Raw genomic sequence first — 12,740 nt, 5'->3', positions numbered from 1 at the left:
CAAAAAGCAAATACTTGTCTTTTTACAATTACCGAAAGAGGCTGCATGCCTTTAATGATGGAATAAGTATTTAGTGTGTTTTCTCACATTGTGTATAAGGAGGCCTTAAAAGTTTGAAGTTGTTACATAGTGTATGTTTTCTTTACATTTAAAATAAATGATGGGTTGTAACATTTAAATCTTTGTTGTGAGTGTTGTTTAATAACCTCAGTAGATTGTGCAAATCTTCTTTTTGTGAACATTTGAGCATAACCTTAGGTTCCCATGTAAAGGCAGTGGACACTATTGGTAAATACTCAAAAAATATTTCTTAGCATAAAAACTTACTTGGTAACAAGTAATTGGGAAAAGTTGATAGTAACAAACATTGTGAGAATATTTGCGGAAAACTAAATTTCCCGGAGTTTGATTTTGAGACCTCAGAAATAGATGTTGACCATGTTGAAGTCCCAAAATCAAGCATCTGAAAGCACACAACTTCTGTGTGTTTTGTAAGGTGTTTTTTCTTTCATTATTATCTCGGAACTTCGACAACCAATTGAGCCAAAATGTTCACAGGTTTGTTATTTGATGCATATGTTGAGATACACCAAGTGAGAAGACTAGTCTTTGACAATTACCAATAGTGTCCAGTGTCTTTAATTTGAAGTAGGCCTCGATTTACAGTCCAAAGTGGCCATGTCCTCCATTGCCTCAGATTTGCCTGGTTTTCCTTTTACTGTGCAAACTAACACGGTCAGCCAGTTATGGGAGTCAAAAATTTGACTCCCATAAATGGCCGACCATGTTAGTCGACGAGGTTAAAAGAAAAGCATGTAGTTTCGAGGCATGTTTGTGTGGATCATTGTATTCTACTTTTAAAACATCTATCCAACCATGCATTTTATAAAAAACAGTCACAACACTTTTTATAGACCAACTCGTCCAATCCAAGGCAACGTGTTCCTTTAAGCTCTCAAGCAGAAAATACTGCATGTCAAATTTCTTTGCTAAGCAAATATTGAGTGGGGTACCAGGGACACTATACATGTAATTTTGGCTGGTTATCTGTTTCTACCAAGCAAGACTTTTGTGCTCACAAGCTTTATGAAATTGGGCCGTGTTATTGGCCTTGGTGCCCCTTTAAAAGATTCTCAATAACTTTAAGATTTTCCAATGGAAGTACCCTTTGCAAAATTAAAAATGGCCTTGCCCTCTCACAGATGAAATTCCAGGCTTGACAAAGCAAACATGCTGTAACCAACACATTCAAGACTTTCAGAGTCGATTAATGACTTTGCTTATTAATATTTAGGAGACTTTGAGACGATAGCAGGTCCTACTCACTGGTCCTTTTCTAGTGTTCTCAATCGCTGAAAACAATAATTTAAATCAAGCTGGCTGCATAACATGACATTTAAGTACCCACGTGCTGTTCAAAAAGTTAAACAACACCCCCCCCCCAAAAAAAAAAAAGATGACTGCGGGTTATTAGTTGATGCTAATCCTTTACTAAACATTTTTTGTGTACACTGAGATTGGTGGATCTTGGATTAATGAGATAACCGGAAAGTTTATTTCAAACATCTGGGTCCAATTTCATAGCGCTGCTAAGCACACAAATTTGCTTAGCATGAAATTTCTTCCTTGATAAAAACAGGATTACCAACCATATTTCCTTTTTTTGCATATTGGTTGTTACAACTGTTGTTTGTTTATCCTCAAAACCACGTGGAAATTTGGTCGGTAATTTTGTTTTTATCGAGGGCAAAATTTCATGCTAAGCAAATTTTTGTGCTTAGCAGCGCTATGAAATTGGCCCCTGATCAACCCGAGCAGTTTTTGTTTTTGTTTTTTACTTGGGGGGGGGGGGGTGGACACCAACTTGCCACCAGCAAGCAACATTATAAACAAGAGGTTTTCAACTTTAATTTGTACAAGTCGAATAATGACTTCTGCTATAGCTGACCCGCATGGGGGTATCCTTATACTTGCTGTGATGCATGAATCACTTAATTGTCTTTAAAAATAGAAGTTCCCTCTTGCTCACCTCATCCACCCATAAAACAAGGACCATGGAGAAAGAACCAATGAGGGAAGAGGAATCCAGGTAGAGTGGGTCTAATTCTACCTCCTTGGGTGTAGTAACCACATTTTAATAACTTTGCTGTTTCATGCCTTTTTCCGATAAATTTACTAAGGAAAAAAGAGTGGTTTTTGTACGTGATAAAACATCAATATTGCATTTTGTTTATGTTGCGATATATTTATTATTGATGTAAAAAAAAAATAAGCGGCTTTGGAAAACACAAAAGTGAGTGTCCCCCATACACGATTCAATGGGGGAGTGTGTGGTGACAATGTGCATGCAATGGACGCGTGACTCACGGATCACCGGACTAGACCGGTCGGTCCGTCCATCGTGTGTGTATGTACATGTACATGTGTACATACACAACGGTTGTTTGTTGACAATAAAACGATGTCTTGATACGGCGGACGCGAGTGTCTGCTAGCATCGAACATCAAAACAGTTTCTCTCGCTCTTTTCGGGAGAAACTTCTGTAAGTAGCTCATGCAGCCGACATGTAGGGCTTAGATTAGAGATTTGACGGATGCGATGTGGACCCACAGGCTGGCCCGTTTAGCGTCAAGCAGGTAAATTAATATTAAAAAATTAGGATCGGTTGCGTGTCAAGCAAGTTGACAGCCATTTATTTAAAGCATAGAGTAGTGGCCATGTGATTTTTGTTCAGTGATGTTGTTTGTTGTTGTTGCGTGCACTGAACTGTACTCTTTTCAAAGCTTTAAGAGAGCGATTGAACCTCCATAGATATTATAGTTAAACTATGTCAATGCCAGGATAGAAATGTATACAGAATGCAGGCTTTTTAATTTTGTCATTGTATTGTACAATTTTCGATGGGCATGATCGATGATTGATTGGTCTAGCTCACAATTGCCAACAATTGCCAACAAATGGGGACAGCTATGGATGGATGAGCTAAACACAAGCAAAACATTTATTGATCGGGAACTTTTTAAATTGTATAAACTTTATTCATTGTGCTAATTACTTATTTATTTACTTTAATAAAATTTGTTTATTTTATAATAAATTATTAAAATTTCGATCACTGCTTTATTGCACTGCTCTCTGGGAGTCTGACTCCTCTGTTATTTTAATAATTGAATTGAATGGAATGCGCGTGTAAGGCCATTCAATGAGTTTCAATACAATCATTAATCTGCTGATAACTCGTTAAAGACAGTGTACACTATTGGTAATTGCCAAAGACCAGTCTTCTCACTTGGTGTATCTCAACATATGCATGAAATAACAAACCTTTGAAAATTTGAGCTCAATCGGTCGTCGGAGTTGCAAGATAACTATGAAAGAAAAAACACCCTTGTCACACGAAGTTGTGTGCTTTCAGATGCTTGATTTCGAGACCTCAAGTTCTAAACTTGAGGTCTCGAAATCAAATTCGTGGAAAATTACTTCTTTCTCCTAAACTAGGTCACTTCAGAGAGAGCTGTTTTTCATAATGTTTTATACCATCAATCTCTCCCCATTACTTATTTCCAAGTAAGGTTTTAGTGTCCACTGCCTATAAAAATAACACTGTTTAAACGTCTTTGACCCTTTAGATGGCACACAACGTATCACCCATTAAGACTCCATCAAAAGCATCTGACCACTGCTCAGACATCCGAGTTCCTCAGACCATTTATCTTTGCTGTCCATCCAGACTTCTTTGGTAGACATCCCAAAGAAAGAGTAAGTTACACCCTTTGGCGCGACGAGTCGCGCCAAACAAAACTCTGTTGACGTCTGGAAGGACTGGATGCACTAGATGGAAAGATCCACTGTTGCAGACGTTCAGGTCGATCAGAGTCGCTCCTGGCGACTCTGGCGTGCCTTTCTGAAACGGACTGTAGCTATTTTTTGTGGGGGGGGGGGCTGGGCTTTACAAAAGGGGTTATGGGTTGGTTAGTTCATGGCAAAATTTCATAAGGCCTGTTTTATATCACAAAAACCTTCTAAGCACAGAATAGTGTTGCTGAATAGTATTTATTTGCAGAAAGAGCTTACCAGCAAAAATTACCTTTTTTTTTGTATTGTTGTGGGTTGGGCCTCACTCACCTTTTGCAGGCAAAGAAACTTTCTTAAAGCAGTATTTTCTGCTTAAAACAGCTTTATGAAATTGGGCCAAGTTCAGTTCATTTATTTCCACAGTGTTCACAAATATATCAAAAGAATAATAAACAATTAAGTGAAACTGTTGAGGAGCCCATAAAAAGGACAGCTTGTAAGCATGGGCCTTAAATAAAGCAACACTTTTTATGCCCTTAAAGGAAGTGGACACTATTGGTAATTACTCAAAATAATTATCAGCATAAAACCTTACTTGGTAACGAGTAATGGGGAGAGGTTGATAGTAAAACACATTGTGAGAAACAGCTACCTCTGAAGTGAAGTAGTTTTTGAGAAAGAAGTAATTTTCCACGAATTTGATTTCGAGACCTCAAGTTTAGAATTTGAGGTCTCGAAATCAAGCATCTGAAAGCACACAACTCGTGTGGTAAGGGTGTTTTTTTCTTTCATAGTTATCTTGCAACTCCGACGACCATGTTGAGATACACCAAGTGAGAAGACTGGTCTTTGACAATTACCAATAGTGTCCACTGTCTTTAAAGTTGATCATGAATAGATCGCACTCAATTTTACTTCATTGAAACAAGTCTTTATTTTCTACTCAAAGTAGCCTTAGACAAGTTTTCAAATTGATTATGGACAGGTAGTGTTTGAGTGTTTTTTTAAAGGCACTTGACACTATTGGTAACTACTCAAAAAGAATTGTTAGCCTGTTGATAGTATAAAACATTGTGAGAAATGGCTCCCTCTGAAGTAATGTAGTTTGCGAAAACAAGTTATTTTCCACGAATTTGATTTTGAGAAGGGTGTTTTTTCTTTCATTATTATCTTGCAACATCGACAACCAATTGAGCTCAATTTTTCACAGGTTTGTTAATTTATGCTAATGTTGGGATACATTAAGTGAGAAGACTGGTCTTTGACAATTACCAATAGTGTCCAGTGTCTTTAACTTTCTTTAGGCAGTGAATGAGTATTCCTTGCAGCAGTTGTATAACCACTTGGAGAACATCAGACAACAATCCGTTCAAGCTTCTCCTAAAGATTTGACATTCTACTTACGCAACAGTCAGGGTAAGAAAGTTACTATGTCTATAAATTGGGGAGGTAGTGCTTTCTGCTCTACAGGCTAGGCTTCGGATTGATGATACCCAAGCTTACATCCATATGTACTGTAATGGGGATAACCCTGTTTTAGCCCTAGGAGTAATGTAGGTGGCAACAGCTTCTGGAATAAAATAATTGTAGCCCACACCATGAAGTGGCCTTCAGTGTCTAGCGATTTGCATAAAATAAAATAAGATATAGAAAAATGTGGATTATAGTGTAGATGATGGGTTCAGACCCCTAGGTGAAGAGAAGCAATTATAGTAAAGCAACTTGCTCTTAGGACACTTGTGTCATGATGACCGGGATTCGAACCCACATGATGACGATTTAATTAACAGAACTTAAAGTTGATGCTCTAAACCACTCAGCCATGAGATTTGCATAAAATAAAATAAGATATAGAAAAATGTGGATGATAGTGTAGATGATGGGTTCAGACCCCTAGGTGAAGAGAAGCAATTATAGTAAAGCAACTTGCTCCCAGGACACTTGTGTCATGACCGGGATTCGAACCCACATCATGACGATTTAATTAACAGAACTTAAAGTTGATGCTCTAAACCACTCAGCCATGAGACCCTTCCAATCTCTCCCAGTCTATTCATGCATTTCAACCTCACTGCTCATGTTACTCTTATGTTTGTTCTGTTGCCATTTAGCCTTTGAGAAAGACTCTGCTAAGGTCGAAACGTCAGGCAATTAACTATTTTTCGCTTTTCTAACCTCCAATCTCTTAACAGGTCAAGCCTTTCGCACAGTCACAGTCAGCCTACTGACTCGAGATGTCTACACTACTGTCAGTAACATCTTGAAGACGTGCAGCCTGTCCACCAAAGATCTGCAGGGGTTCTCACCAAACCCTGCGGCCCCATTCCCCCGGCCGATCGACTGGCATCATAGCTACTACACCTACACAGGAAAGAAGAATCCCAATGTAGCAACCCATCAGGCCAGACACAGGGCAAAAGACTCTCTTAGGTAAAAAACCTTCAAAATCCAAAACCAATCGTCAATATCCATGTTTGTGACCGGTTCCTTTTCGTTAAGGGACAGTACACGTTTGGTAGTTACTCAAAACAAATACCTTAAAACTGACTTGGTAATGAGCATTGGAGAGCTGTTGATAGTATAAAACATTGTGGGAAACAACTCCCTCTGAAGTAACGTAGTTTTTGAGAAAGAGGTAATTTCTCACTAAAATAATAAAACACTTCTAGCTAGAAGTCTTTTATTCCTATCTGAAAGCACACAAAAATTCGTCCAACAAGGGTGTTGTTTCTTGCATCATTTTCTCGCAACTTCGATGACCGATTGAGCCCAAATTTTCACAGGCTTGTTATTTTATGCTTATGATTGGATTCACCAAGTGAGAAGACTGGTCTTTGACAATTACCAAACATGTACCTTCCCTTTAAAGGCAATTTATACCTTCAGATTTTGGAACTGCTTTGCTGTTTTTTATCCTATATACAATGAAACTAAACCAATACAAATTTCATTTCAAAAGGTGGTAGCATTTTAACTATCGCTAAAAATCCGATATCGATATTTCCTTGCAGGAAGAAAATAATTCATTATTGGAGTACACAATCTGAGAAATGTTCTTGACAGAAACGCTTTGAGAGTCTAATTTGTTTTATAAAAACTTATATCTTTTTCTCATAACCACGTCGTTTCTAAGGCAAATGATTCTCAAAGAGTGTTATACCATCGAAGGCTGTACTTCTTACCTCACACTTCTAAACATAGCTCCGCATACTTTGCAGGACAAATTACTTAGCGCTTTGATTTGCTCATAGGTGTGTGATAAAGCGTTATATAAGAACCCAATGTTATTACTCATTACATCCTTTCTTTAAAGGTATTTTCTCAAGACGACCATCGTTGAGGCCAGAAAGAACATAGAGTCCAGCCTCCCGGTGCGTGAGGAGACAGATCGACTCCACGCCATCCTCCAAGAGGATCTTCAACTGGAAGACTTGAGGTGGATGTCTAGGTGGGACTTGAATACATACAGAGCATGCTTGAAGTCGCTAGGGAAGCTGCTGCGGGAACACCCGGATATCATCAGCAACTTGAAAGGTGAGTCTTAAAGGCATTGGATACAACTAAAAGTTAGTGAAAACAATTAGCATACAAACTTACTTGGCAATGAGCAATGGAGAGCTTTTGATAGTATAAAACATTCTGAGATTGCCTCCCTCTGACGTAACTGTTTTTGAGAAAGAGTTTATTTCTCACTCAAATATTAAAATGGGCTTGAAACCTTTTTTAGGCACCTGAAAGGACACAAATTTGTGCAACAAGGGTGTTTTTCATTCATTGTTCTTTTGCAACTGTTTTAGGAAAGACGCTGGTGATTGGTAACTTCACTGGGGTCACCAGAGAAGGTTACATCATGCTGAGTAGTAAAGATGTTGAACATCAATGGCTTTCAGTGAGTAGTATATGAAATCAATGTACCTCCCCTATCCTTAATCCCCCCTCCCCTACCCCACCACCCACCTCTGTAGTAAGTTAGAACCCATCTTTCCAGATTGAACTAGCTGGTGACAAGCTATGAGAACAGGGGTGGATTTCACAAAGGTAGTCCTAACTTGGGACTAGTCCCAGGCAATGCTAAGAGATAGGACCAGTCCTAAGTTAGGATGAGTTACTGGTCCTAACTTAGGACCAGTCCTATCTCTTAGCATTGCCTGGGACTAGTCCTAAGTTAGGAATACATGTACCTTTGTGAAATCCACCCCAGACTGTGCCAGTCTGGTGCGTATCAAAAATGAGAAAACTGGAAAAATATTTTTTTTAAATAGATGTTAAATTTGCATCAGGGGATAAAGAGTATTAATTTGGGTATTTTACCCATACACCGTCGTGTTAGCTCTGTATTCTCATTGGTTTCCCAATTCCTATAATATTTGTTTATGCAAACAAAGTCTCTTTTAATAATTTGAAGTTTCAATTACTTTGCTCTGATTTTTTTGGCTGCTAGTTAATTTGTTTTTGCTGCTAGTTAATTTTTTTTTGCTGAATTTGTTTGAGAATTTGTTTTTGCTGAATTTGTTTTTACTGATAGAGTTTTTCTTCTTCTGTGTTTAGTCTCTTAGCAGCTTGCCTCGTCAAATGAGGATCCTTTGCAGCCTCTCCACAGCAGAGCGTCATCTCTCCGACGCCCTCGGTGGTATCACCATAACGAGGGCGTGCTCCATCTACATCATGCCTGCAGGTATCTACCTCGGCCTACTCAAGAAACTCGGCAACGCACTCCGAAGGTTCAGTCAGACCACCGAGGGTCAAAGGTCGCTTCAGAGGATCGGGAGGGGTGCCCTGGCAAACATTGAAATGAATGTAACCAGGTTTGTGGAAAATGAAATTTAAAGAGACCTAACCCCTTAAAGGGTCTAAGTACTTTTTCCAAACACAAAACACAAATTGTCCACAGATTTACATTAAACTTTTACAGTTTGAAGATCATGATAGTAGAAAGCTTCCCTTGAAATACTATGTGCTGAGGTGCTGTAGTTTTTGAGAAATGAGTAAAACAAATAATTTTCGTCTCATTTTTAGCATGTGAAAACGTTTTAACCAGTTTTGCTATGGTTATGGTATAGTATCATAACTGGTTAATGGGATGTTACATGCTAAAACAATGTTTTTCTTCCTGAGACGAAAATTATTTTGTGACTTGTTTTACTCGTATCTCAAAAATTATAGAACCCCAGTTAGTAATATTTGAAGGGAAGCTTTCCACTATCATTATCTTCAAACCCTGTAAGTTTAATGTAAATCTGTGGAAATTTTGAAAAAGTACCCGAATCCTGGCACTGGACACTATTGGTAAAAATGTCAAAGACCAGTCTTCTCACTTGGTGTTATGTCAACATATGCATAAAATAATTGACCTGTGAAAATTTGAGCTCAATTGGTCGTCATAGTTGCGAGATAACTATGAAAGAAGAAAAACACCCTTGTCACACGAAGTTGTGTGCTTTCAGATGCTTGATTTTATTATTCTTTTTCTCATTATTATTGTTATCATTTTGTTTCAGTGATTCTGGTAGACTGTCGGCTTTCTCAGATGGTACTCTTCATGTTACTGCCTCGACTCAACCTCTAGATTTAATTGACTTCCTTCTCGAGAATAAACACAAAGTCAAATATATCAAACGGAAACATCAGAGGTGGGTATTCTTTGTTATTTATTTATATAAGCAATCATTGTGTTTTCACAACAGGTATACAGGGTGCTTGTAAAGGAACACGTTGCCTTGGATCTGACGAGTTGGTCTATAAAAAGCGTTTTTAACCGTTTGTTTTATAATGCATATTGTTTGAAAGATGTTTAAAAGTAGAATACAATGATCCACACAAATTTGCCTCAAAATTGCGTAGCTTTCGTTTTACTTTGCGAGTTAACATGGTCGGCCATTTATGGGAGTCAAAAATTGGACTCCCATAATTGGCCGACCATGCTAGTCGACGAGGTAAAAAGAAAACCGTGCAATTTCGAGGCATGTTTGTGTGGATCATTGTATTCTGCTATTACAACATCTTTCTAACCATTATGCATTTTATAACGAACGGTTACAAACGCTTTTTATAGACCAACTCGACCGATCCAAGGCAAAGTGTTCCTTTAATTATGACACCCATTTATGTAGAACCTTATAAGGTTATACACTAGCGGTTAAGAGCGCTGGATTCAAACTCTGGTGTTTCTAATCAACAGAGTGTCGGTTCGAGTCCAAGTCATGGCACCTGTGTCCTTAAGCATGATACTTGACCATGATGCTTCATCCTTCGGATGTGACAGAAACCTGTTGGTCCTGTGTGTTGTGTGATGCATGAAAAAAGAACCCAGTGCACTTTCGAAAAGAGAAGGGGAGAACGGGCTCGCCCCGGTGTTACTGCTTTGATAGGCTGCATAGTGGCCACAGCAATGAATAATTCATTTGCTTCACATCCTGTTTTGTCTGATAGGTCTGACGAAAGATATAAATATTCATGAGCTGCATACTAGCATATCAGAGAGCCCCCCCATTTTTTCCCAATATTGGAATTTTTTTAATAAAACACATTAAACCGGGAAGTTACAGACCAGACAAGGCTGTCGACCTGATGGTCTCTGCATGCGGATAGTGGTACGAGTGCAGATGACTTGTGCACAGTATTCGTACGGCAGGCGTTGAGCGATATGACAGTGTACGGGTGGGTCGTGTGGTGTATCACACACTACACACAGTGTATAACGGATGGTTGGTTTTACAACGGTGTCTTTTTCGGAGTGAATAATGCGACTGCCTTGAGCAAGGCTAGACTCTGCTGATCTGAAACACTAGAGTTTGAATCCGGTGCTCTTAACCGCTAGGTCATGACATACCACACAACGAACAATAATAATAATAATAACAAATTCTTATATAGCGCATTTAACAATCATTGTGTACCATTGCATATCGTATCATTGCGCTTTACATTAGTGCCCTGGTCATAGGGCCAATAACATTCCTGTAATGTTTCTCAACTCCCTACTTAGGGAGTATACAGCCCTGAGCTGCTTGTAAGGCGCTTGTGGCTTTTCATTCACAATATCAACCTCTACCCTCGCATGTACCCATTTATACCCCTGGGTGAAGAGAAGCAATTATAGTAAAGTATCTTGCTCAAGGACACAAGTGTCACGACCGGGATTCGAACCCACACTCTGGATAAGACCAGTGTTCATTTCAGAATTTCTTTTTTAGATATCTTTTTGAAGAAACTGCTGCGATCCAGTCCTGCATGGAGGAACTTAACCTAGCAGGGTTAACCAAAGAAGACTCGGTCACTGCAGAGGAAATGATGTTGTGCTGTAAAAGACTTGTTGAGAATCCTGTTGAACTTGGCGTGTCGTTGAACGACACAAGACTTTGCATTGGTCACATCTACACAAAGCGCTGGGGTGGAGAGCTGTGCATACCCTGGAACTGGAACTATTAAGGAAAAAACTTACAATGTATTCATTGGTGCTTCATTTCAGAATTCAGAATTTTAGAAATTTCATCCTTCTCACTGCTAAGGCACTTTATCAACACGCTCCAATCTACATCAAGTGTATCTGCGTAATGTCGGGCCTGTTATTGCCTAACAAGACAAGGCCATAGTGAGAGCTACACTTAAAGGAACACGTTGCCTTGGATCGGACGAGTTGGTCAAAACAAAAGCGTTTGTAACCGTTTTTTATAAAATGCATATGGTTGGAAAGATGTTTTAAAAGTAGAATACAATGATCCACACAAGTTTGCCTCGAAATTGCGTGGTTTTCCTTCTACTGTGCGAACTAACATGGTCGGCCATTTATGGGAGTCAAAATTTTGACCCCCATAAATGGCCGACGTGTTAGTCCACAAGGTAAAAGGAAAACCACGCAATTTCGAGGCATGTTTGTGTGGATCGTTGTATTCTACTTTTACAACATCTTTCTACCCATATGCATTTTATAAAAAACGGTTACAAACACTTGTCAAAGACCAACTCGACCGATCCAAGGCAACGTGTTCCTTTAACTGATTTGGGCTATCGACCAAAAATAACTGCAAACAGGGGCATGTTGCCACCTACTCCTGGGGCTGAAACAGGGTTACCCCCCTTCACAGTCATAAGGATGAATTAGGCATGGGTATCATCCACTAGGAGCCTGGCTGGTGATGGCAGAGACGAATTTCTAACATTGGACAAACCCATGGTCACAACGTCTCGAGCCGAGTTCGGCCCGAGTAGCATCAACTATATATATACCTTCCCAACATTTTGTGAAGCAGTTATGGTTGTGCTTTGCTCAAGGGCACAAGTGTAGAGGTCGTGTATTGAACCTGCACTCTGCTGCTGATAACACTAACTTTTTGGAGTCAATGTCCCTGTGTTATACAGTGTAGTGCACATCTTAGGTGCTGCGGCGTTTACACACTTACCATAGCTTTTACGTGCAATTGGTGGACTCCCAAAATGGCAAGAGTGGCAGACAGTAGTCATATGTGACAGTACACGGGGTAAATGTTTAAAGTTGCTATGTCAGATTTTTGGCCGATTTGACCCCAAAATTGTGATTTAAAATTCAATAGGTATTTTGATGGGGTTCGAGAAAGTTACAAGCTTTCATTTGAGGCATTGCTCGAAAAAGTCTGCAAATTATTAGTATAGCGAAATACAGTGCTCAAAATTAGTTTTTGTCGGGATCCCGACAATAAACCACGTGACCATTTCTTATGTGTTTTATAAGAAACGTTTTAAATTTTTGTCATGGTTCCTGACCATTAAAAGTAAAAGTTAAACTTTTTTTCGTTATAGCGGCTGATACTCTTTGAAATACCATTCACTCAAAAGAAATCTATTTTTTAATGTTTGGGGCAAAAAATCTGACATAGCAACTTTAATCCTTGCATGCTCATCACACACACTTCGGCTGTCCCACGCTCAACATTTTAGGAGTTGGCGTGTCAATAGGTATAAATATGTC

The 12,740-nt window shown here is 39.1% G+C and overlaps 1 protein-coding gene across 2 annotated transcripts; it reads left to right on the top strand.

The window, feature by feature from the left end:
* The first annotated feature begins 2,253 nt into the window (after window positions 1–2,253).
* LOC139934898 (T-cell activation inhibitor, mitochondrial-like) lies at window positions 2,254–11,480 on the top strand. Of its 2 annotated transcripts, none has more exons than XM_071929318.1 (9): window positions 2,254–2,637; window positions 3,631–3,760; window positions 5,101–5,212; window positions 5,989–6,226; window positions 7,110–7,330; window positions 7,594–7,685; window positions 8,345–8,601; window positions 9,295–9,426; window positions 11,265–11,480. In XM_071929318.1, exons 1-9 carry the CDS (start codon window positions 2,600–2,602, stop codon window positions 11,386–11,388), a joined length of 1,344 nt encoding a protein of 447 aa, XP_071785419.1. In that variant the 5' UTR covers window positions 2,254–2,599; the 3' UTR covers window positions 11,389–11,480. The 2 variants fall into 2 exon arrangements, with proteins under 2 accessions (XP_071785419.1, XP_071785418.1); XM_071929317.1 differs by having other exon boundaries at window positions 2,258–2,637; window positions 10,990–11,404.
* The last annotated feature ends 1,260 nt before the right edge of the window (window positions 11,481–12,740 follow it).

This window comes from Asterias amurensis, chromosome 3, assembly GCF_032118995.1.
Source record: "Asterias amurensis chromosome 3, ASM3211899v1".
Taxonomy (NCBI): domain Eukaryota; kingdom Metazoa; phylum Echinodermata; class Asteroidea; order Forcipulatida; family Asteriidae; genus Asterias; species Asterias amurensis.
The sequence above is the reverse complement of the archived record's forward strand: the minus strand, read 5'-3'. Positions and strand labels throughout refer to the sequence as shown.

What these genes read in the sequence shown, in the direction of transcription:
- LOC139934898 (XM_071929317.1), top strand. Translation starts at nt 2,600, where the DNA reads ATGTGGACCCACAGGCTGGCCCGTTTAGCGTCAAGCAG. An exon ending in GTAGACATCCCAAAGAAAGA is followed by an intron (nt 3,761 to 5,100) that starts GTAAGTTACACC and finishes AACTTTCTTTAG; the next exon opens with GCAGTGAATGAGTATTCCTT. An exon ending in ATCAAACGGAAACATCAGAG is followed by an intron (nt 9,427 to 10,989) that starts GTGGGTATTCTT and finishes TTTCTTTTTTAG; the next exon opens with ATATCTTTTTGAAGAAACTG.